This window comes from Eucyclogobius newberryi, unplaced genomic scaffold, assembly GCF_026437365.1.
Source record: "Eucyclogobius newberryi isolate DKJ021-1_F unplaced genomic scaffold, fEucNew1.0.hap1 SCAF_13, whole genome shotgun sequence".
Classification (NCBI taxonomy): Eukaryota; Metazoa; Chordata; class Actinopteri; order Gobiiformes; family Gobiidae; genus Eucyclogobius; species Eucyclogobius newberryi.
In genome coordinates this window covers 17,991,203-18,017,876 of record NW_027315757.1, presented here as the reverse complement: position 1 = coordinate 18,017,876, position 26,674 = coordinate 17,991,203, and the positions used below count along the sequence as shown (strand labels likewise).

The 26,674-nt window shown below is 41.0% G+C and overlaps 2 protein-coding genes across 2 annotated transcripts in view; both read left to right on the top strand.

Moving 5' to 3' along the window:
• Nucleotides 1–26,674, top strand: part of znf385c (zinc finger protein 385C) — a 308,447-nt gene that overhangs the window by 53,773 nt on the left and 228,000 nt on the right. The window contains exon 2 of the mRNA XM_072442790.1: nucleotides 25,881–26,213. Within this exon, the coding sequence (XP_072298891.1) occupies nucleotides 25,883–26,213 (331 nt within the window). The 5' untranslated portion in view covers nucleotides 25,881–25,882. The remainder of the gene's footprint in view (nucleotides 1–25,880; nucleotides 26,214–26,674) is intronic.
• The window catches only part of dhx58 (DEXH (Asp-Glu-X-His) box polypeptide 58), a 152,657-nt gene that overhangs the window by 96,912 nt on the left and 29,071 nt on the right, over nucleotides 1–26,674 (top strand). The window lies entirely within an intron of this gene.

Sequence of the window (26,674 nt, the reverse complement as noted above, 5' to 3'; positions counted from 1 at the left end):
TAGGTGTTCGCCCTTTACACGGGAGACAGCGGTTCAAAACTCACCCTTGCATGTTAGTGTTTTTTAATCACTTTTAATTGGAAATCCACTAAATATTGATGAAGTCTGCTCTCCCCTCCATAAATGTCTCCACATGCTATTATTTTTTAAACGGTAAGTTGAGCTCCAGCAGTTGTCGTTGCACTTCTTCTTCTTCTTCTTCTTCTTCTTCTTCTTCTTCTTCTTCTTCTTCTTCTTCTTCTTCTTCTTCTTCTTCTTCTTCTTCTTCTTCTTCTTCTTCTTCTTCTTCTTCTTCTTCTTCTTCTTCTTCTTCTTCTTCTTCTTCTTCTTCTTCTTCTTCTTCTTCTTCTTCTTCTTCTTCTTCTTCTTCTTCTTCTTCTTCTTCTTCTTCTTCTTCTTCTTCTTCTTCTTCTTCTTCTTCTTCTTCTTCGTCTTCTTCTTCTTCTTCTTCTTCTTCTTCTTCTTCTTCTTCTTCTTCTTCTTCTTCTTCTTCTTCTTCTTCTTCTTCTTCTTCTTCTTGCACTTTCCCAGCATGCACTGCTAAACTACTTTTTTTTTTTTTTAATATACTTTATTGCACTGCTAAACTACATAATGGCAGCGCTGGTGGTGGGATTGAAAGTGACCGTGTCGGCTGAAATGAACAAGCTTTATCAGAGTTTCAGAGATGGTGCATTGTTCTTGCACTCCAGGATTTACAGAGCGACGAGAGAAGTGGATTTCTGAAGCTAAACTGACGGTAGTGAGTCAAGCCTCGCATTAATTAAGCTACAAATGTACTTCTGCATTAATCTGGGGTTTCAATGGGGGAATGATTTATCCCTTGTCCCATGACTATTCAAAATCTTTAATAAGATTTTGTTTTGGCGATTCTATCTATTATTCGTCTATTAATTAAGTAAGAAAAAGTAGTTTGAAGAGAAACTATCACGAATGCTTCTCAAAAAAAAACCCAAACAGCAGTTTATATAATTGAATGTTGAATAAAATCACAAACTGAAGTCAAACCAATGATTTTCGGCTGTTTAATACATTGACATGAGTCTGCAGCGCATCATAGCTTCACTATTTTAACACAATCTACACAATCTAAACTCTGTAAAAAGCACATTCAGACCAGGTGAGGGTCGCTCATGTTTGATCTGATTAGCTTTGAAGATGTGTTGATATTTACGGCTTCGTTTAAAGACAAAGTTAAACGCCAAGCGCTAATTTTCAGGCTTGGCGCTTTTCATTACTGCTATTTATTCCCTGTCGTGATGGCGTCGACAACAAATTCACTCACACGGTGCAGGAGCGCAAACAAGCTGCTTTTGGCGCTTACTTCTTTTGGCTCTTACCTGTCAAATTCCGATTGTGAATGATCTTGCAGGCCGAAGTCACAGCAGTTATTTGAGCGCGCACACGTCGCTGCCATGTTCACACTTTAGCCACTCCGCTAAAGCTATTACTCAAATATAGAAGTCATTAGCAGCTTATCGTCGCTAACACACTGCCAACTCTCTTCACTCCTTTTTTATTTTCATTCAAAGCAACGTGACCAAAAAGCTGTTGAAAACACTTAATATATATATTGAAATTTAGATTATATTGCGAATGTTGTTTGTCTTTTATTGTAAAAAAAAAAAATGCTACAAAAAAGCTGAAAGATTTTGTGTAAACTTTCAAAAACGTTTTTAGTTTAGTAAAAAACACACTCTGACACTCACTAAAAGTACCATGGGAAATTTCACACTGTATGTATTGTGTAAATTAAAACGAAAAATTTGAAATAAATAAATAAATGTTTTGACCCTAAACGCTTAAAAAGATCAAGTTAATATCATTTTTGAGAAAATAGTGATTTTTCTGCACTTTTGGGAATCCTTTTCAACAGACATTTCACATTTTGTCTGGTAATTAAACCAGTAGGCATGTCTAAACTACGGCCTGGGGACAAAAAGTAGTACTTTTTACACAAAAATTTGAAAAAATTAAGCATTTTGATGTAATATTAAGGTTCCAAGTCGTATTAAAGGTGTGGCGGCATCTAAACAATGTCAAATACAACATTTTTAATGATTCACTTTGTCATTCCTCAAATTCGACATTGTCTGGTTATCTGTGGCCCTCTGCTCCGTATAAGTTTCAAAACACGGCCCTCGGTGAAAAAGTTTTGAACACCCGTGAGCTACAGTTTTGAACATTTCCAGGACGTTGTGGTTTGTAGTCCAAGGTTTTCCCCCGAGCGTGTTCTGAGCTGGCCACAGTAGCTGCACATTCCTCATATACATCGCATATATGCCCCGTTCAGCCGCTCAGCCCCTGCCACAGTTACCACCTGGCTCTGCAGTTTATTTAAGGGACTACAATTACCCTCCTGTTTTAAAAATATTAGCAGGCTAACGGTTTAGCTTAGACGGAGCCAGGCCCTGTTTTGCTCCACTGATGCATGCCGTTTTGGGGCAGGGAAACCACGGTCACATGTGCTCAACGTTCATTCAGCTTTTCATTTTAAAACAACCCCAGACTTTTGACTAAAAATACTAGAGTACATTGTAGAAATGTATTTTATTAGCTTGGCTGTGTGAGGTATGTGTGTTAAAGTTGTAGCCTTACCTTGTTTTATTACTACTACTACTTCTACTTCTTCTTCTACTTCTACTTGTGCTTTGTTACACATGAAAACAACAAAAGTCTAGAGGAGAACTTGATGGTTAAGCTACTTTTTCCTGAACAATCTGGCGGTTTATTTTATTTATCGATTATGCAAAATGGCACCGCGGCTGATTATTGTCTACCCTTTTTTACTTGCGTCCCGACTTAAAAGAGCTCCAAAAAACTTGGTGGAGGGTTAGCGCTTGGTTGTCTGGTCCGGAGGGATGGAAGAGAGCCGGTTTCCATGGCAACACATTAATTCCTGTCGCCAATCTGGCCCTGAATGGTTATGTTTGAGATAAGGCTGGGAGGAGATACATTTGTTTGTGTTTAGGGATGCATGCGTACAGCTACGACGGACCAGATCCGAACTTGTAAAAACGTTTCAGTTCAGGTCCAAAAAAAACGAAACCCCGGTGATTCGGTTCTGGACTCATTAAAAATCTACCACTCACATTCTATATCCTTTACGTTCTAGAATCTAAACCATCTGAAACCGTCCATAGATCGCGAAATTCGCGCTGGAAAAGACGTAAACACTGACATCGCTGTCAATGGCGCCCGGAGCATCAGCGACGCACGCGTCTTCCCCGCGGCAGAAGTTGAAGCCGGCGCAATGAGTTTAAAGACGCGAGAGACCGAACATTCGGGAAGATCGTTGGCTTATTTGAACCGTTTGAAGCCGCCGCGTGCGTCGCCGCTTGTGCCGCTCCGTGAGTTAGTTTAAGACGTTAAAGGAGCGGGTTGTGCTTTGGTTTGGGTGTAAATATTGTAACTTCTCGCTCAGGTCAGTAATGCTGGTTTAGTGCTCACAAGTTGTCACTTTATTTCTTGAACAGAGTTGGTTAATGTTGGCCGTAACCATGGTGATGGAACAGGAACATCAAAAACCACCTCGTCTCCAGAGCCCGCTCTTAGCTCCGCCCCAGAGACCACACGCACGCGCACTAGAGACGAGGGTCGCTACAATATGAATGAAATAACTGTTATGTTGTGGTGCGATGTAGCATTTATTTAGGTGGGTTAATGTGCCATACTGTATACATATTTATACATCAAAGTAAATACTAAGTCAAAGTAATATTGTTTAATTGCTGGATTCATTCATTGGAGCTTATATTTTGTAATAGTATTTGTATTCTACAGTTGTTAAATATGGTATTGTGTTTAATGCTGTTAATATGATGTATTGTGTGTAGTGTAAAATATTTTCATATTCTATTTTTGATATTGCTAAGTTGATTGATTTATAGTGGTTCTAGTTGACTGTTATGCTAGTTTTTGAAGGTTTTACATGACTTTGATGCCAATGGATCTGCAAAATTAAAGAGTGGAAATGTATCTAAAGCATTAAACTTCAGGTGTGGGAACAGCCCAGTCAAACCAGTAAAACACTTGACAAACATAGTATCAGCTGAAACAGCTGCTCCAATACCTATACTCAACATGCTCTTGTTCGGAAGTTGTTCCTCTTGTAAAACACATGAATGTGTGTTAGCTCGTAGCTTGTGATTTGCAAGTTGTAACTTCTGTTAATAAACAGTGAATAAACCAGATAAATTGAGTTTATTTCAGTCTGCAGTTAAGCCTTGTGTTTGATAGTCGTCCTTGTTCATGTGTCTTCAACTTAATTTAGCGAAGTAGCTTGTGTTATGCTGTTATAACATTATGCAAATATGGCATGAGTTCAGCCGGACTCATTAGGTCCGGACCTGAACCTAAACCTCTGGATTCGAATCCGGACTTGAACCTGAACGTGGGTTCAGGTATGCATCCCTATTTGTGTTTTATGTCGTTGCTGCTTGCGTGTACACTGTGTTCCAAATGGTAATACCTGAATACATTTGCATTCACTTTGGTAAATGCAAAATAACTTCTATGAAAACCTCGAAATGCCCTGAAGGTTAAGGCACTTGTATGTAAAAGGAGGAACTCATGAAACTGAGAAGGAAACCATGGTCTTACCCGGAGATCGTCACGTTATCCCGGCGGACATCCTAATTTTTCCCCTCCATCCCTTGTTGGGAAATGGGAGGTTTTGTCTATAGGAGTTTTTGTTTATAAGAGTTCTTCTATTAAGAACTTCTATAATCTGTTATCTGTCCTTTTCCTCTGTATCTACCTGTGTTGTATCAATGAAATTTCCCCATGTGTGGACAATAAAGGATTATCTTATCTTATCTTAATGTTTTCTCTGATTGTCCTGCATTTGAGGCACTGAAGAAAATGCATTTTTGACTCTTGTCTTTATTTATTAGTATTAAGTTGTTTTATTCCTGTTTTGCGGTTCACGGTGAACTAAATAAATGTAAAATCACGACCTGCAGAAATAGTATTTATTTGATGTCAGATCTATAAAGAAACATTTCTGAGACCGAAAGACAAAATACATGTCGACAGAACTCATATTGTGTAAACACACTTCTAATGTTCTAATACACTGCAAACAAAAACAGCATGTCAGTTACCCTTACTCTGTCTGTACACATGTTGTAGCTGCTCCCAATATACCTCAAATACACGTGAAGTACAGTTTATCCGCACAGTCCCAGGCCTCCAACTGTCCATCTCTCCTCCGAACTGCACAGCGATTATTCACGGCTGGACACTCTTCCATCAACAGTCCTTTGGCCAAGGCATGCTCCGTTTCCCAACCACGATTAACCGACAGCCAGCGGTCGCCAAGGAAACGCAGGTTCACCCATACACGATCACCGCTGTCTTGGGGCAGTGCGTTCATGACCAGCTGACGCACTGTTCTAGAAGATAAACTACGGAGATTTCTATTCGATTGTCGGCAGTGCTCCAGAGCCTTCTCCCATGTCATCTTGGTCTTCACCACTGGCAGCTCAACGCAGTAAAATGGAAAAGGAAAATATTCAAAGCCATCATTCCATTTTCCACTTCTAAAAAGTTGTACCTTTGTCTGCAAAACGTTATTTGGTTGCGAGTTTGACCAGTTTTCATACGTCATGGGTCCCCCTCCAGACCACAACCACTTGGATGAGTTGTTTGGATCACGATGAAGACCAATCCATCCTTGTAGATCACTTGAACCTGCTGCTTCTATGATATCGTCGTGATCCTTCTGATTGTTGGCAAAAGAGAGGTCAGTATAGTGGGTTCTGCAGTAGGTCTGCGCTTCGGTCCATGTCATCACCTCGGGAACATATATGTTTCTCCCAAGAATTCCATACAAAGTCACAAACAAAAGAAACAAAACTGCATCTGTCATGGTTGTGTTCACCTCTGACTCTGAGGCGTCTGAGACTGTGCTCTGTGTGATGCCGGCAGATGCATGCAAAACTATTTCATGGGCCTTGCAGAAAAACAAACGTGTGCATGATTCTTGCAAATGAACAGAATACTCAAACGAGCTTCAACTTCTTGAACCCGATTGTTGCCATGGAGCTCGTCTCACTAATGCCTGATACAATAGATAAAAGAGCTTTCAAATTGGGATTAATCATAAAATTGCGATATTTCTGCTCACAATAATTGAGACTCTCAAATTTGACCCCGTGACCTCGCTGGCCACAAGATCGTGCTTGAACTTGAATGAACCTTTGTGTTTACATATGGTTTGGACAAACATATTGAATCAAATTGGATCAAGAGCTGGTGTTGCATGTCTCCCAAAAAGCAGTGCAACAATGACTTATAATATATAATATACAATATATACAATATTTATAAAATGCATATAAAATTTATAAAAAATGTAGAACTGAACCGCAAAATGTATTTTTTATATTTCATAAATGGTCACATTTATATAGCACTTTTCTACCGTCAAGGCACTCAAAGCGCTTTACATCAAGGAACCAGTCACCGATTCACACACCAGATGTACGGAGACACATTTCATGTCTAAATCATGTTTTGCTCTTGTGGAGTGGAAGTCGTGCCTCGTCCCGCCCCATTTAGTGCTATACAGTGGAACATTCCAGGCAAAGCAAATAACATATACATATAATAACACGGTGACGAGCGAGCGGCGTGAAGCCCAAAGGTGGGAGTAAGTCACCTATGAGCAGGTCCCAAATAAGTCTCAAGTCTTAATGTCCAAGTCACCTGGTCACAAGGGTCAAGTAAGTCCAGTCGAGTCATAGCTCTTTGTCAAGTGTCAAGTCACTGTTTTTAGTATAAGTCCCCTCAAGTCATTATTCATGACCTAATCTTCCTCTACTATTTATGTTCAGGGCCACAAAGCTCATAACAACTTAATTTCTGTTTTAATCCTGAAACCAATAAATTTGAAATGAGTTTCCTATTTTGTAAATTGTGACGTGGATGTTTTTATGGCATTGCAAATTTCTTTTAAGATTTGGATTTCATTTGACTAAAGGCCATGTAGACTCCGCCCCGGCTCAGCCAGCGTGATGCTCCTGGTGAAACACCTCACTGTTATCAAAGAACCAGGGTTATGTGTTGAGTTTTGTGCTGTTGCTATGGCACCGCTGCTAACGGTATTGCAATAATTACAGCAATTACAAATCTGTGATTGTGATTGGATATTTTTGCATGTGATCTTGGACAATAGTCTACTCGGTCAATTTAGGCCTACGTCAAATAAAGGCTCTTTTCTGTAAAGTGAGAAGTCATGGATTTATGGTGTCTTTTTATATTTTATATCTTGCGTGTACAATACGTTCCAAATGATTGTGCAAATGGTATTACATGAATACATTTGCATTCACTTTGGTAAATGCAAAATATCTTCTATGCAAACCTCAAAATGCCCTGAAGGTTAAGGAACTTTTTATGTAATAATGTGTAGTCATCTTGAAGTTATTCTAGTAATTAATACTCTATAAAGCCGTTGAAAAGAGACATTATTTATTACAACTTTCAGCCATGTCATAATGTTTTCTCTGATTGTCCTGCATTTGAGGCACTGAAGAAAATGCGTTTTTCACTCTTATCTTTATTTATTAGTAATAAGTTGTTTTATTCCTGTTTTGCGGTTCACGGTGAACTAAATAAATGTAAAATCACGACCTGCAGAAATAGTATTTATTTGATGTCAGATCTATAAAGAAACATTTCTGAGACCGAAAGACAAAATACATGTCGACAGAACTCATATTGTGTAAACACACTTCTAATGTTCTAATACACTGCAAACAAAAACAGCATGTCAGTTACCCTTACTCTGTCTGTACACATGTTGTAGCTGCTCCCAATATACCTCAAATACACGTGAAGTACAGTTTATCCGCACAGTCCCAGGCCTCCAACTGTCCATCTCTCCTCCGAACTGCACAGCGATTATTCACGGCTGGACACTCTTCCATCAACAGTCCTTTGGCCAAGGCATGCTCCGTTTCCCAACCATGATTAACCGACAGCCAGCGGTCACCAAGGAAACGCAGGTTCACCCATACACGATCACCGCTGTCTTGGGGCAGTGCGTTCATGACCAGCTGACGCACTGTTCTAGAAGATAAACTAGCGATTTGTTTATTCAATTGTCGGCAGTGCTCCAGAGCCTTCTCCCATGTCATCTTGGTCTTCACCACTGGCAGCTCAACGCAGTAAAATGGAAAACTATGTGATTTCGAGACATCATTCCATTTTCCATTATGTGTAACGTGTACCATTGTCTCCCAATTGTTATCTGGTTGGCCACTATCCCAGTTTTCATACGTCATGGGTCCCCCTCCAGACCACAACCACTTGGATGAGTTGTTTGGATCACGATGAAGACCAATCCATCCTTGTAGATCACTTGAACCTGCTGCTTCTATGATATCGTCGTGATCCTTCTGATTGTTGGCAAAAGAGAGGTCAGTATAGTGGGTTCTGCAGTAGGTCTGCGCTTCGGTCCATGTCATCACCTCGGGAACATATATGTTTCTCCCAAGAATTCCATAAAAAGTCACAAACAAAAGAAACAAAACTGCGTCTGTCATGGTTGTGTTCACCTCTGACTCTGAGGCGTCTGAGACTGTGCTCTGTGTGATGCCGGCAGATGCATGCAAAACTATTTCATGGGCCTTGCAGAAAAACAAATGATGACAAATGAATGATGATGACATAACAAATGAATGATTCTTGCAAATGAACAGAATACTCAAATGAGCTTCAACTTCTTGAACCCGTTGTTGCCATGGATCTAATAAATAAATGAAAATAAATGAATCTAGCCAACAGCAAAGTGGTGTTTATGTTTAATTTCAAGTGCAGCGAATAAAACAAATTAGAGCAATTGTTTATGGATGCAAACCAGTCATCCGATATTCACAGATATAGGAGTTCATTCTGCTCTCTGCTTTGATCATTGGCACAAAAAACGGAATTGAAACAAAGACCTTTCACATTTGTTGGTAATTGTGAATGAATCAGCATTGCAATCGTTAGCAAACTTGTTACTGAGTCACGATTTTTGATCCGTTTGGTTCGAGCCTGAGTCCGAGTGAAATCCTCAGATCCGGGTCCTCATTGTTCTTTAAAAGTTAAGTCTTTGAAATAAAGTCAGATTCAAGTCCTCTCTCATCCAAACCAAGCCCAGCCCATTTAGGACTAGCGTTCTTGTTTTTAGTGTTAGTGCTCTAGGGGCTTTTATCTTCTTCACGTCATCTGTCAAAGCTTGTTCATGAGGCTGGGGAGTCACGGGGTCCCTCACGATTCGATGCGCGATACACGGCTCACGATACGATCACGATTGCGCGACGCATGCGGTAATCGGTGTGCTGCATTTTTTTCAAGAACCCGATACATTTAAATGTATCTTTGTCAATACTTGACCCGCACAAACACACAACGAAACACACCCGTTTTAATCATCAAAACAGTCAAAATGTTTTGTAGCGCGGTCCCAGAATAATTTGGGAAATGACACCAAAAATTACTCGATACAGCAATCCACGATATCGATACTGTATCACCGGGTTTCAGTATCACGATGTATCGATTTTGTGATATTTTGGCACACCCCTCGCCCTCAGAAACGTCCACATTGCGTCCCGAGTCATCCCGTCCGAGTTCGAGTACAACGTCTGTTTGAGTTCCATCTCGAGGCAGCAGAAATTGTGAATTGAAAAAAGGCGCTCCCCAGAAAATCCTTTGTCCAAATTACAAGTCCCACGTCTGAGTGCAACTGAAGCTGGTCTTTTTCGTTGTGACTGCGGTTCGTCCGAGTCTAAGTATAACTGCTGTTGTACCAAACCTCTCTCGTCGTCTGTGGTCACTGCGGCGGCCGGCGCTCCAGTTCTGAGGCACATCGTTTGTGTTTCTTTGCTGCTAACTTTAGCTTTAGCCCGCGGTGCAAAAGCCCTTGGCTTTGGCGTTTTTTAGAATGTGCGCAGGCCACACCAGAAGGACAAACCCGCTATTTTGCCTGCTGAAAAGAGACGTATATTTTGAAATGCATAATTTCCATGTTAAGGTGATGGTAATCTAAAACATTTTAGCTGTCAATACGCCCCCACTTTTTTACATATTGTTTTCATGTACTGTTGGTGTGTATACAGTATTCTCCGGACTATAAGTCGCACCGGAGTATAAGTCGCACCAGCCAAAAAATGCATACTAGAGAAGAAAAAAACATATATAAGTCGCACTGGAATATGAAATGCAGTTGCAAGTGTGAAAATAACAAATAATATCACATTTAAGTCGCTCCGGAGTCTAAGTATATAAGTATAAATATAAGTATAAGTCGCAGCCCGGCCAAAACTATGAAAAAAACAAACGTTTGTTTAAGCAGTTGACTTGTCAGCGATTACATTTTCAATTTGTCGATTAGTCAAACGAGTATTGACTTTTTATACATTATATAAACCAAATAAAGGTTGAAATATTGCGACTGAAGGCGACTAGATTGAGAATATTTATGAATAAAGTGTATTATAGATGAAATTTTGACATTTTGATTTAATACTGCCACTGTCTTCATTATAAAAAATGTATTTATGTATGTGTTTTATGTCCAGATTATGCCGGGAAATCACAGGGTCCCTCACGATTCGATACGCAATACACGGTTCCCGATACGATACACAATTTTGCGATACATGCGATAATCGATAAATTGCTCATGATATTCTACGATACATCACTATATTTTAAGGAACCCAATGCATTTCAACCACACTTTTTTCTGTTAAACTGCGACCTGCACAAACTCAAAATGAAACACACACGTTTTAATCATCAAAACAGTCAAAATGCCACATATTTTGCATAAATGAGTTTCCTTTCTTTAAACATGAAACCAAATTGTAGCACGGTCGCAAAATGATTCGGGCAATTTCACCGGAAATGACTCGATACAGTAGCCCACAATATCGATACCGGATCACGATATATCGATTATTATTTCTAAAGTCAACTTGTTGATTAACCGTTGCAGCCCTAATTCTAATCTACTACATTTACTATTCTATATTGTTACACGGCTAAAGTAGGAATAGTGTTGATTATAATATATACTTTAAATCATGGTGAAGTTGAACATAAACGATGGATCAAGACGGGTTGTATCGTGAACCCTTTGTGGGACACTTTACATCTCGTTGCAGAACTGTTGAAAACGTATTCCTCAATAGCATCAGTTATCATTACATCTTCTGCTCAACTATAATCTTCTTTCTTTGTTAATCACAGAATCTCTTAAAACAGTGTAATTAGCCTGATTAAAAAGCTGACGTTTTGATCCGAGTGTTCCGCAGCGAGGCACAAAGACACGACTCCGCTGACCTCTTGAGTCCACCCGAGCCCGTTCTCCGGTCGCATTAGTGTCGATCTGCGGCTAATGGCGGTAATGGCGCTTTGATAACGCCGATTATCCCCGGCCTTTGTCAGCTCTTCACCGTATTCTTCACCATATTCTTCACTATTTAGTCCATTTCCTTTCCACCGCTTCGTCGCGTGAAACTCCGAAACGGCTCGATTTTGGTTATTGTTCTCGTCTCGTAGCAAGAACGTCCCGGGTTTGGTAGTATATTTGTGGTATGTTCCTGTGTGGAGTTTGCACGTTCTTCTCGTCGCTGCGTTGGCTTCCTTCAGGTTTGCCCTTCAACTAAAAGCGTAGAGAATAGCCTCGTCAATTTCCCTGGGCACTTCTGTAAAGGAAATTCTGAATCTTAGTGTGACTTTCCTGGTTAAATAAAGGCATAAATGTGTAAATGTTTATGCGTTTAATCAAAAATATGCGTTCAGTGTGTGTTTCCGTCTTGGTTGTTCTTTTATTTTGGCGAGGAATAACATAATCTCTCATCAGCCTGCCTCGGAGCTGAGCGGTTCTGAAAATATACAGCTGACGTTGCAAAATGTAAAATACCAAGGACATAGCATCCAAAAAGAGTCGCAAAAAGCCTGAACGATGCATAAGAGGACTTTATATTTCACATGAAGCTCACATTGTTTACATCTTGATCCGTAAAGGATTTTCCGATAGTTGATTGGTAAATGTTGTGTTTTCTCCCATTGCGCGTGTTGTAAAAGCAGCACTTTACGACAAAAACAGACCAAAAACACGGCATATTTTTGATGTAATACAAAAGTGCAAGACCCCATTGAGTGATCGTTTGCCCCTGTTTGGCTATAAGAAAAAAGTCATGCATCTGAGTATTAACAATGTTTAAAAAGGTTTGTGAACACTATAAGAACTACCGTATTTTCCGGAGTATAAGTCGCACCAGCCAAAAAAAAAAGAATAATAGAGAAGAAAAAACATATATAGGTTGCACTGGAGTATGAAATGTGGTTGCAAGTGTGAAAATAACACATAATATCACATAAGTCGCTCCGGAGTATAAGTATAAGTATGTTGTACCCTGGCCAAAACTATGAAAAAAGGTGGTATGGAAAATACGGTAGTTACATTGATTTAAATACATACTTCCTCTTTTCCTGGCGTGCAGATTTAACACTGCCCTCTCTGTGTCATAAAGTTGAAGTGTCATCAGTCCTTGCACAAAGTCGAGTACTTCTAGGTTTTCTCGTGCCTTTGTGATGCGGCGCTTTGGCCTTGGGTCGGCGGCTGATATTTCGATGGGTTTGTGCTTGTTTTTGTCAGCGAGTGTCACTTGTTTACACGCCGGCCTCCGTATGTCCCCGTGACAGTTTGCTTTGTGCTCGTCTGGTAATCTGCCCGTGGCACACTCTCGTGTCCCCGCTCGTCGGGTTATTTACCGCCGAAACGCCCGCCGTGTTTGCTCTAAGTCCGTTGCTTCTCAGTCTGAGGCGTGCGTACTTACGGCGGCAGGGTTTATCAACAGGAAGTTATGTTGTTTTTGTTTCAGCTTCTTCCTAAATTGAATTGGATCCTGTTTTAGCATTTTTTATGACATTCTAGTCGAGATGTCTGAGGTTTAGTCTTGATTTAGTCTCAGTTTAGACCTGGATTTACGCAAACCGATCTTTAGGACAGAGGTTTTGTCCTTCTTTGTCTTGGATTATATTTGAATTTAAATAGAAACCTCCGAAAGCGAGATATGTATGAGCAGCAGTATTTTTCACCATTCACAATATTCACGTGTTTTTGTCCAATATTATGTTCCAAAACATCTCTGCCGATAATTTGACAGAAACTTTCAATCGCTTCAGATTGTTTTTTCGTCCGTTTTTTTTATTATTTACTAAAAATAATCAGGATTTATTTACAGAACAGCAGAAAGGAGAAGTCGTGGAGCGAGTTATCTGGGATTCTCGGAGTGACTGGACAGTTTAGTCCGCCTTTTAACGCTCGCCACGCCCCTCGCCACTCCCCCTTTGGTCGATTAATCGATCGGCAGGGCACAACTTTGATCTTGAACTTAAGGCTCAGGTCTCGCTCTTGGGTTAGCCAAGCAATCTTTTGGTTTATTCTCTTTATTTTGGCCCGTTTATGTTCTGTTGCGGCGCTTGAGATTTATGTGGTAGATAACCTAATGTCAAATCAATGCAACCATTCACCGTCATCTTTGCACTGTGCACTTTGTAGCCTAGAAATATTTAGATATATTTTATTTAATATTTTTGTATCATTATTATTATTATTATTATTATTATTATTATTATTTATTTAAATTTGATTACCACTTTATTTAATTTTTTATGTTTTTTTTTTTTAATTATATTGTAATGTGCAAGCAGCTGTAGCCATGTACTTTCCCTTTAAGGATCATTCATCATCAAGTTTGTCTAAGTCTAAATCTTGGGTTCAGCCCTGGATTAGTTCCAGATAGTACATGGAAATATAACTTTTAGTTTTACTTTCAGGATCTATGAACTCGTCCGTTCTGTCGCTCCACCACATCTCACACCCACGGACCCTCCGCCCTTTCCCCAGCTGCAGCCTCTGACTTTGGGCGGGGGTCTTCTACGAGGTGGGCTGTGGTTTGAGGCTGTTTTGAGATTTTCTTTCTGAGTTTTTTTTTCTTTGGTCTTGATTTTGGCCATGTTTAAAAGCTTTTAACCATGTTATAATCCTCCTTGTTTACATTTTGAAAGTTATATTTAGAGTGATTTGTGCATGTTTGAATAGTCTGGTTCTGCTCCTCCACTTCTCACTCTCTTACTTACTAACCCTTACTCAGTTTTTGGTTTTAAATTGCACATGATACATGTATTATTCAGCAGCGTTGCAAATTTCTTTTGCAATAAATGGAAAAAAAGAAATTAACAGCTCCCAACTGTTAACTGTGGCCCTTTGTTGTGAGGTATTGTAAAGGCTCAAGTGAAATCGGCATCGCAGTTTTGAACCGGAAGTAGCGTTTCGTGTAGTATTTTTAAATCATTACTGCACAAATGATGTCCACATATATTACTATAATGAGCTACGTGGTTCATAGATCGTAACTAACCAAAATACATTGCAGACAAAAGTGTAACACAGTCAAATTAGTCCAAGATAATAAAAAAAAATCATCTTTCAGTACTAGTTTTAGAGTCAGTGAACCAGCCCCGCCACATCTAACGACCCATGCACCCTCCGCCCTTTGCCCAAGCTACATTCTCTTGTCTCCAGGAGGGGGTCTTCCGTGAGGTGGTTTTAAGCTGGTTTGAGCTGGAGAAAGTGCGCCGGTATTTCAGGATCAAGCAGCCGCACACTCCAGATCATAAATAGTGTTTTTATTGCGGAGCGGCTATCCCGGTTGAGCCTGGCTTTTCAACAGGATCGCACCAGTGATTGATGGAAGGTGAAAGTGGAAATACCCCGTTACTGCCGGCACGGATAGACCCCCCCCCCCCCCCCCCCCCCCCCCCCCCCCCGTCCCACCACCCTGCCCCGACAGCAGACGTCCCGTAGATTATATCGTACTGTACTCTTTTTATAGGCGCGCATACTTCTCACGTTGCAGCACGGCACCCAGTAAAAAGCAAAAATCATAAACGCCTTTTGGTATGTTCGGATCCAACTGGATATAATGCACTGTAAAAAAACAAAACAATAACGATGTCTCGATTTAGCCGAGCAAAGCAAATCCAACTAGAAAGTAACGGCCGCTTCACTTCAAGGTCCTATTCACGGATTTAGAACGAGTTTTGGACATCTTTGTGATGTTGTTCAATCAAATACATTCATTTCGTCTATGTTTATGTTAAAGCTGTACTGTGTCACTTTTCTCCCTGTGCCCATCGACATGTAATCGCTTTGCGTGGAATGTTCCACAGTTTGGCATTAAACGTATCGGTCTCCATGGAGTCGAGTGGACGATGCCAAGTGTGTCGAGGTGTCTTTTGCAGAGATTGATAGGTTTAATGCTAAAGCAGTAACATCTCCATGGAGACGAGCATGTGGCTGATCTCCCCAACATAAAAGTGACATAATGCACCTTTAAACTAATGTTAAATGTTAAAATCTATTTACATTTTTCTTTAAAGGTGAAGTCAAAAGTACCATTTCAATGCGTTCACGTTCTAGAATTGTATTTGCCTTTTTTCCACGGAAGATTTATAATTTTTGAAGAAACATCCAAAGGCCGTGGCTACAGAGCCGCGGCGCGGTCAAATGGCCCACTAGTTTCAGGAACCGCGGCACTGCCATATAGCCTCATGGCTAACCTTAACCTTAACCTTAACCCTAACCTTAACCCAGCGTGATCTAAAACGGCGCGGTCAAATAGCGCAGCAGTTTCAGGAGCCGCGGCACAAAATAACATGGCAGTTTCGGCCGCGCGCCGTAGACACTTCCATTCAAAATAAAAGTCTGCAAACATTGAACCGTATCATTATTAGTTTGTGATTGGCTCCACAAACTAGTCATGTTGATCTTTCAGTTTAAAACCCTTTCAACTGATAACAATCGCATTTTTGGAGTTTCTTTCTGAGGCTTCTATGAATCAAAAGAATCTCACTTGTGCTGACGAAACTTTGTGCCACTTTTTGTTTCTTGTGGACATGTCCGGTAAGTACAGCGACACAATAAACCCAGGACAACTCAACGCGTGAACACTTATATTTCTTTTGTTTGTCGTCAAAGTCATCGATGCGAGAATGTAAAAATAGAGCTCTAAACACCAACGTTCATCCATTCAATCAAGTCAAGTCGAAGGAAAATAGAAGTCCCGGAAAATCGCCCGTGATTGGAGACGGACATTCGGAACATGTCAAGGTACAACAACCAACAGGCACTGAATAAAGGTATGGAGAGTTAAAAAAGACCCAATGAAACTTTCTGGATCGATGCGACAATGTAAACATAGAGCTCTAAACACCAACGTTCATCCATTCAGTCAAGTCGAAGAGAAAATAGCAATCCCTGAACATTGCCCGTGATTGGAGACGGACAGTCGCAACAACAACAGCCATCGAATAAAGGTATCTAGAGTTAAAAAAGAACCAATGAACCGTTTTGGATCGATGCGAGAATGTAAAAATAGAGCTCTAAACACCAACGTTCATCCCTTCAATCAAGTCAAGTCGGTTGTTTATGTCTCTCCTGATTGAATTGCGTAACTACATCTCTCGAGTTTTCCATGATGGACGTGATAAAGATTTGCTTTCGTCTTCGTACCCTGTCGTTTCCCATTTGCTTTGCGGTCGGCGCGCATTTGGAGTGCAGATCGGCGGCGGCGGCGGGGTGGGTTTTCGCGCGGTCGAGGACCTCGGCGGTTTGCTCTGCCCGTGCCAGAGAGAGACGAGAGTCGCTTACAGCTTTGAGACGACATCGCATGGAGGAGGAGGAGGAGGAGGAGGAGGAGGAGGAGGAGGAGGAGGAGGAGGAGGAGGAGGAGGTTCTCGAGTGCTCCCAGATTGGCGACGTGAACGCGAGCTCTCACAGCGGGGCTAATGTGCCTCTGAGTGCTGCCTGTTTGTGTGCAGAGCGAGAGAGAGGGCCATGTGTGCCTCCCCGATCTCACTATGACTGGAACAAGTAAAATTTTTGGCTTTAAATAACTAAAACGGGGCAAAAAGTCAGCAGGGGGATGGTAACAGGATTAAAACATAACATGTCTTTTGACTATTTTTGTACTTTCTCAGGAGATTCTGAAACTTGTAGTCGACGGCAGTGGCCCAGAGGTAAATCTAATATCATTTTCTGCTCAAAATAGTTTGGTAACACTTTGAAATTAGGTTCCAAGGTGTTATTTGTTTATTCACACTTTTCTACGGGTTGTAGATGTGTGTCACTCTGAATTTACTTGAATTGACTCTCACCAAAAGCAGTCGCAAAAAGGCGAAACGTCGTGACGAATGTTTGAATCTGATCAAAACGCCCATCAACCAAAGAACATGTGTGTTTTAATAAAAGATGTACGTATTGTTCAGAGCTTTAATAAGCTTCTATAACCATGCTTATTAATGCATTATAAACAGCTATTTTATGAATTATTTCAAAGCTTTACCAGTTTATTTATTACAAAGGCGCTGGTACAGCTGGCAGCCCGGTGTAAACGCTCTACTCTTTTCTCACACTTTTTTCACACTTATTGTGCTTTATCTTCTATATTTAGTAAATGTTTTTTTCTATTTTACTGTACGATAGGGACACGCGCTAGAATCGTTTTTAATTCAACTGTTTTTGACTTTTTTCGGCTGAATATTGAGTGTTTTTCGTCCTGTCGTCGTGATGTACGCTAGCTCTGAGCTAGCCCCCGGCCCCCCCGCGCCCTCCGGCCGCAGCTGACGTACGCCGTGCCGCGGTACACGTTTATATAAAAGAGGAACTTCACGAACAATCGGGACACGCACTGGAATCGCTTTAATTCAACTTTTTTTGACTTTGTTCGGCTGGATTGAGTGTTTTCGTGTCGTCGCAATGTGCCCCCCCGCGCCCCCCCGCGCCCCCCGGCCGGCACCGGTGCGTGTTTACACAAAGGAAGAACTCATGAAACTGCGGAGTCTCGTCATCTTAGCCGGAGATCGTCACGTTATCCCGGCGGACATCCTAAGGAAAACGCAAAGTTTGACATGGTCTATAAGAGATCTTCTACTGAGAGTGTTTTTCAGACTTCCTATAAGTGATCTGTTCTTCTGTATCTGCCTCTGTATCTTCCTGCGTTGCATCAATGAAATTTCCCCATGTGGGACAATAAAGGATTATCTTATCTTATCTTATCTTATCTTTACTATAACCTCTTGTGGTATTAATAACTCTGATAAAGATAAGATAAGATAAGATAAGCCTTTTTTTGTCCTACAATGGGGAAATTCCAGTATTGCAACACAAAGTAGGAACAGAAGAAACAGATAACTTATTAAAAACACTCTTATAGAAAAGCTCTTATAAAACTCTTATTAAAAACCTCTTCAAATCTTAATAAACAGACTAATAGCAATAGTAACACTCTTATTTAGATCAAGACCATTGAAAACTCTACTCTAAACTCTATTATTATTTTTATTAAGATTACAAGGTTTTTTATGAGTGTTATATGTTTTTTATTATTTTTTTTTTTTATTATACTTCTGTACATACTCTGTGTTGCAACACTTGAATTTCCCCATTGTGGGACAAATAAAGGTTATTCTTATCTTACTCAGGAAATGTCATATTTGTCCAAAGTGTTTTTTTTTTTACAACCTTAACATCCTTTTCTTAGAACCTTAATACCAGGAATCAATGTCATGGCGCTGAGATGGCAGAGCCTGTATATACGTGTCTGTGACCAAACTTCTTAAATTAAAGAGTAAAATGTACTGATACTATTTTCTCCGGTGCTCTCAGTAGTTCAGAGTCTACATAAAACTCCATGCACTTTGGCTAACTTGAAATGCAGTCAGAACGCGGCAGTTGGACGGTGTTTTTATGTGCACACTCGCGTCTCTTAAGCATCTTTTATTATTAATACAAGCTATATACAAAACACAAACGTTCTGACCACATGCCCGCACTGACCACACAAAGCTCGATGGAAAACTGAGCTCATATAAACAACAAAATTAACATTCGTGCCAATATTTTAGCGTTTTCAAGAGTTGAGTAGGAAAGGTTTTTTAGCAGAGTCTATTTCCATCAGTAAGACATGTTTTCCTCTGAATAAGTTATAAATAGTTGAACACTGAAAAGAGACTTGTACTTACACAGCTCTAAACCATGTTGTTTCCAGCTCGGGTAAGAACACTGAGGTTTGGCTCCAACTACATCAATTTAGCTCCAAGTAAATGAATAGGAAATGCCCAGATATAAAAATGTACTACGTAAATATTTTTAGGAAAGCCAGACGGTTATAATCCCACACTAAAGCACATGCTCAAACGGCCTTAGAGGGTCGTTACTTAAAATAACTGCAGAGAAGCAATAATGTGTCTTCCTTTTTATCCGTTCACTTATCAAGGGCAATTTCACAAAGGCAGCCTAGGGTTTCCTCTCCCCAGACATTTCCTTTAACATTAGTGTCACAATGATGAATAATTAATCTTCCATTTTGGCTGTGTGACTTTTTTTTAAAACCCATAATTATTGATCAATCATTATTAAAAAAAAAATATTTATTTTATTTATCTTCCATTTTTGGTGTGACTTTTTTTTCTTAACACATATTGATCAATCACTATTAAAAACAGTATTGATTTCATTCAGTCCAAGCTCAAACACATGCTTTTGAGAGATGATTAATCAATTGATCAATTCAAATGTGATGAATTGCCCAGCCCAAACGTGCACTGTTACATATAAGGACTTCTGTATACAGTACTGGCCAGTTGTATTTTTCCTTAACTATTATTAGCCGATTATTGCAGTTCCTTAGATACACGGGGAACAGTGCAGTATATCTGTATTACATGACAACTCTCCAAAAGACAAGTCCACCAATGTTGGACCTGATCAATTACAGAGGTGAGTAAGAAAATCATAGTATAGTTCCTCTACAATAATGTTACTCAAGTGAAACACAAAGTAGTGGCATAACATTCTGGCGATTTTGTTTTAAAGTGTGTCCCGCAGACCATAGTCCTTTCCTTGCTAATCTTACAGCTTTTAATCCGTTAAACTCACAACAATCTCGTCTTTTGGGGTCGAACAATGGCCACACTTTCAGAAGCCGACATAAAACAAATCATTTAACTTTTGTATAATTAGACAAGACGTTGAGCTTTTTGTATATTGTATATTAACTGCAAACCAGGTCGACAAATTTGAAATCTAACGGTTAATAACATCAAAAAAACCTCCGTGACACAATAAGGATTCCAGGATGTCGCCATGGGAACACGACCCAGCCTGCTCTGGCACTGTCTTGAACCCCAGCACTGAGCACAGGTGATGTTTGTTCTTCACGAGTGGTCCTCGGAGAGACGCACTGCGGCTCTCTGTCTCCCCCAAGTGGTCCCTTCTCCGCCGCACCTCGAGTTCCCCCCCCATACACACACACACTCCTGCGTCCTAGCTCCTTCATCTCCTCCGTCCTAGCTCCTTCATCTCCTCCGTCCTCCCTCCCTCCCTGACGTCTTCATGTACTGTAACGCTCGTTTTTGAAGTGACGCGCCGCGCATACCTACTGTACATCCGCATTCCTCACGCGCCGCGACAAAGCTGCCGGAACGAGGGCTATTCCGCGCCCGCCTGTCCTTTAACCGCATCGGGGCTTTGGCGGGCGGGTTTTGTTCGGCGGGGGTCAGGTCGGGTCAGGCGGTGGAAAATGATTGCCCCAAATCAGCAGCAGCAGCAGAAGCGAAGGAGAGACAGACAAACAGAGGACGAACATACAATAGAAATGTGCGCAGGGTTTGTTCATTGAGCCGGGCAAAATACGTCGGGAAACACAAAGTCCTATCTGAAATATTTATTCACCGTGACATTTACACGTTGCATTTTCCCATGTACGGAGGGCCACTATCTTTCAGCGCTGCCACACACAAAGCCGCGTGCAAAATAAATGTGTGCATGTATAGGCCTGACACGCCGTCGAGGCACAAAGAGCCGGCATAAAGTGAAACCGGTGTTGGAGAGCGTAAACATGCAATTCTACTTCACGGTATCCGCGTTTGTTTTGTTTGAAATCCTGTGCACGCCTGGTCTTGTGAGTTGGCAGTTTTTTGTCAGTTATTTTAGTCCGTGGTTACAGCTTTTAGCGCGCCCCTTTTTTGTTGATCGATCGGTGCACGGAGGTCGTCTGTAGTCGACCAAGATCTTAGTCGACAACAGCCTTAAACCGTATACCGTATTTTCTGGACTATAAATTGCAAGTTTTTTCATAGTTTTGGCCTGGGTGCGACTTATACTCCAGAGCGAGTTATATGTGATATTATTGATTCGTCATTTTCACACTGGCAACCACATTTCACATGTTGATTATTATTGTCACTCTGGCAACCACCAGAGGGCGCTCTAGGCTCTAAGCGACGCAGAAGAAGAATCTGCACTTCCTCTTCCTCTGGAGTTTGTGGAGTTGTTTAGAAGTGACACAGAGGAAGAAGAATTCAATGGATTTAGTGATTTGGGGTAAAACTGATGCTTTGGTAAACTTGTTAGCATGTTCTTTATGCTATAGTTATCTGAATAACTGTTCATATGTTACGTTAACATACCAGACACTTACCACAGTTCTGTCTGTGCGTCATGTAGCTGAAGGTGTTAGCGTTAGCATACGTACACCTATTCACCATGTTCTCTCATCTGTTATTATTTTAAACTGCATTTCAAGATAAAATATATCCGTTTTTGGTCTTGGATTTTATCAAATACATTTCCCCAGAAAATGTGACTTATATAGCGATATATGCTTTTTTTCTTTCTATTATGCATTTTTTGGCTTGTAGTCCAGAAAATACGGTACATAGATTTAGCTTACACCTGTTTGTTTATTCTTTCAGGGTTGTTTGGGCCATTTTTTGTCCTTTCCTCTCAGGCAATTTCGCCAAACATTTTACTCCGAGTAAAAAAAACAAAAAAAGCCATTATAACATCAATAAGAACTATTTTGTACGAGAAAGACTGAAACATTAAGGCTCCAATCCGGAATAAAATGATTGACTGTATTGGCAACATTCTGTTTTGATCTGGCTGAAAATACGTTTGTACTTTATGTTTTATTGTCTTTTTAGACTTAAAGGTTCAATTGCAGGTCTTTGCTTGAGTCGTTGCATGCGCCGGCCGAGCGAGTGGTGAGAGGTCGGAGAGAAGCCGCAGGCACAGTCCGTCACATCTCTGTCATTCCGCCTCAGGGCAGCTGTGGCTTGCCTCGCCGGTGTCAAACGTGTGGAGCGAATGAATAATGCAATGTAAAGCATCATCGAGTCTCTGCAAGCGCTTGTGTTCAAACTGAAGCGCGGCGGTAAAGGTCACGGATGTCGCGTTCATACATTACAGCTGTTATTAAGCCCGAATGTGATTTTAATATAGGTCATAATGTGAGAGAGAGCGCACCAGGGCAAAATGGCATTTGAGACTCACCCAACAATGGTAAACAAAAGGTGTCTTGTGTTTGCACGTTGCACGCTTTAACGGAATTAAATCTGTGTAAAAAATGTATAGTTTTAGTTTACATGTGCTGCAACACATTTTTACTGTCCTAAAAACGTGAGAAAACTAGCATCCTTTTAACAAAAATTAAAACATTAAAAAAGATGAGTTAAAGCATCCAAAATAATTGTCCCACTTTGTCAATTGTTTGTTAAATTTGTCTATTCTCAAGTTGAGTCGAGAGGTTATTTTTTCCATTGTGCGTATGTCGGTTATGGTCCAGTCCTTAATCGTGGTAGCGGTTTGAGTCATCCATTTTTCTGTGAGGTTCTTCTTCTTCCCTGCTGCCAGGAGGACGTTCCACAGACATCCATCCACTGTGGCGCTATCGATAACAGTTTGCAGAAAAACTAGCATCCTAATAATCTTTTGTCGTGTGCTTAAGAGAACTTTTTACAATTTTCAGAGTTTTGGTGTCATGGTAACACCAATAACAATGAGGTAAATGCTAGAGTGTCTGATCTGGAGGGACGGCCTTCTGTGATTGGTCATTCAAAGCAAAGCTATGCCGTTTAGGGTAAAGGCTAAGGTTAGGAAAGGGTATGGTTTGGAAAAGGCTTAGGTTTGAAAAAGGGTTAGGGTTAGGGATGCATACCTAAACCCACGTTCAGGTTCAAGTCCGGATTCGAATCCAGAGGTTTAGGTTCAGGTCCGGACCTAATGAGTCCGGCTGAACTCATGCCATATTTGCATAATGTTATAACAGCATAACACAAGCTACTTCGCTAAATTAAGTTGAAGACACATGAACAAGGACGACTATCAAACACAAGGCTTAACTGCCGACTGAAATAAACTAAATTTATCTGGTTTATTCACTGTTTATTAACAGAAGTTACAACTTACAAATCACAAGCTACGAGCTAACACACATTCATGTGTTTTACAAGAGAAACAACTCCCGAACAAGAGCATGTTGAGTATTGGTATTGGAGCAGCTGTTTCAGCTGATACTATGTTTGTCAAGTGTTTTACTGGTTTGACTGGGCTGTTCCCACACCTGAAGTTTAATGCTTTAGATACATTTCCACTCTTTAATTTTGCAGATCCATTGGCATTAAAGTCATGTAAAAACCTTCAAAAACTAGCATAACAGTCAACTAGAACCACTATAAATCAATCAACTTAGCAATATCAAAAATAGAATATGAAAATATTTTACACTACACACAATACATCATATTAACCGCATTAAACACAAGACCATATTTAACAACTGTAGAATACAAATACTATTACAAAATATAAGCTCCAATTAATGAATCCAGCAATTAAACAATATTACTTTGACTTAGTATTTACTTTGATGTATAAATATGTATACAGTATGGCACATTAACCCACCTAAATAAATGCTACATCGCACCACAACATAACAGTTATTTCATTCATATTGTAGCGACCCTCGTCTCTAGTGCGCGTGCGTGTGGTCTCTGGGGCGGAGCTAAGAGCGGGCTCTGGAGACGAGGTGGTTTTTGATGTTCCTGTTCCATCACCATGGTTACGACCAACAGTAACCAACTCTGTTCAAGAAATAAAGTGACAACTTGTGAGCACTAAACCAGCATTACTGACCTGAGCGAGAAGTTACAATATTTACACCCAAACCAAAGCACAACCCGCTCCTTTAACGTCTTAAACTAACTCACGGAGCGGCACAAGCGGCGACGCACGCGGCGGCTTCAAACGGTTCAAATAAGCCAACGATCTTCCCGAATGTTCGGTCTCTCGCGTCTTTAAACTCATTGCGCCGGCTTCAACTTCTGCCGCGGGGAAGACGCGTGCGTCGCTGATGCTCCGGGCGCCATTGACAGCGATGTCAGTGTTTACGTCTTTTCCAGCGCGAATTTCGCGATCTATGGACGGTTTCAGATGGTTTAGATTCTAGAACGTAAAGGATATAGAATGTGAGTGGTAGATTTTTAATGAGTCCAGAACCGAATCACCGGGGTTTCGTTTTTTTTGGACCTGAACTGAAACGTTTTTACAAGTTCGGATCTGGTCCGTCGTAGCGGTACGCATCCCTAGTTAGGGTAAAAGGTATGGTTTGGAAAAGGGTTAGGGTAAAGGGTATGGTTTGGAAAAGGGTACGGTTTGGAAAAGGGTTAGGGTAAAGGGTATGGTTTGGAAAAGGGTTAGGGTAAAGGGTAAGGTTAGGAAAAGGGTTAGGGTAAAGGGTATGGTTTGGAAAAGGGTTAGGGTAAAGGGTATGGTTTGGAAAAGGGTTAGGGTAAAGGGTATGGTTTGGAAAAGGGTTAGGTTTGGAAAAGAGTTAGGGTAAAGGGTATGGTTTGGAAAAGGGTTAGGGTAAAGGGTAAGTTTAGGAAAAGGGTTAGGGTAAAGGGTATGGTTTGGAAAAGGGTTAGGGTAAAGGGTATGGTTTGGAAAAGGGTTAGGGTAAAGGGTAAGGTTAGGAAAAGGGTATGGTTTGGAAAAGGGTTAGGGTAAAGGGTATGGTTTGGAAAAGGGTTAGGGTAAAGGGTATGGTTTGGAAAAGGGTAAGGTTTGGAAAAGGGTTAGGGTAAAGGGGAAGGTTTGGAAAAGGGTTAAGGTAAAGGATATGGTTTGGAAAAGGGTTAGGGTAAAGGGTATGGTTTGGAAAAGGGTATGGTTTGGAAAAGGGTTAGGGTAAAGGGTATGGTTTGGAATAGGGTCAGGTTTGGAAAATGGTTAAGGTAAAGGGTATGGTTTGGAAAAGGGTTAGGGTAAAGGGTAAGGTTAGGAAAAGGGTTAGGGTAAAGGGTAAGGTTTGGAAATGGGTATGGTTTGGAAAAGGGTTAGGGTAAAGAGTATGGTTTGGAAAAGGGTTGGGTTAGGGTTCTGAAAGTTGCAAGTGTATTGTCTCCGAGCCTTATCTCCTCTTATGATACAAAATCAAATATAAAACAGTCCAAAATGTAACAGTTTAGGCCGGTTTAGTAACAGAAGTTAACTCCAACCACATCACTTCCACCCTAACAACAACTACGCTAACAGCTTCCTGATTCTCGGATGATAAACAACTTTTGCTCAACAACATGCACAAATATCGGGTGCAGCCACTTTACAAATGGGACAGGCAGTAGTCTGAAGGTCGGCAGTGAAATCCCTGCTTATGACAAAACATGAAACACCTCTTGCGTCAGGGTCGATTCAGAGCCTTGATTTATTAGTTACCATTGCTAGAAAGGGTTGGTGAATTGGAAGTGCTTCTAGTTTTTTCATGTTTTCAAGTATCAATAGAGAAAACTGCCCTAGACGAAGCTGAAATTTTAACCTACAACCTTTTTACGGTTTGTTGGTCAACAAGTGAACCGATGCCGCTATAAATATGTGTCCTCCAAAACCTATTTTCAGCCAGTTTCATTGACTCTTTAAAACGTAAAACACTTCATTTACGCATATTTCTTGCCTTTTTTCGTTCCAGACATGAAGCGCCCGTTCAGTCCGTCACTTCTTCTAACCCCGGAGTTGGCCCGGACCGGGTTATTCGCCCTCTCCGCGCAAATGGACGCGAGCGACTCCCAAAACGAGGCCGTCCTCCGTCAGGCCCTCCAGTCGCCTCAAGGGTGCGCTCCTCCCCCCTCCTCCTCCGCCACCCACAGACCCAAACGTGAGAAGAAGCACCGCAGCTACACTCTGTGCGACGTGTGCAACATTCAGCTCAACTCCGCCGCCCAGGCCCAGATACATTACAACGGCAAGTCGCACCAGAAGAGGCTCAAGCAGATCAGCAGCGGGAAGTTACCCGGCGGCGCAGGTAGGACCCCGCGGCTTTTGCGTTATGGTTTGCCGAAGCTTTTTTTTGCTTTTTGTGGTGGCAAACGTCTCAGCAGAGGTCGATGCCAATGCTGGATTCAAAGTATCTCCGAAACTGATCATCTTTTGGTCGAAAAATACATCTGGAATCTTCATTTGGGTTTATTCTTGTGATGGTTTTAATTTTAACATTGAGGTGGAGGACAACTTGGATTTCTGTGGTAGAAATTGCCTTTTGGATGTCACTGTGCAGATGTTTTGACCTGGTAAAGATGGATAGACGGATGAACACGTTGTTGGCCGTGAAGGAAACTCAAGTTCAACTGCAGACGCGTTTTAACTACGCTTTGAATTTCCTTGTGTAAGAATTGTGCTCTACGAATGAACTTGCATTGCCTTGCTTCCTGGTTGTCTTTGCCTCTCAGTTGAAAGGTCTCAGTGCAGTTTAGCAGGAGGCTTTGT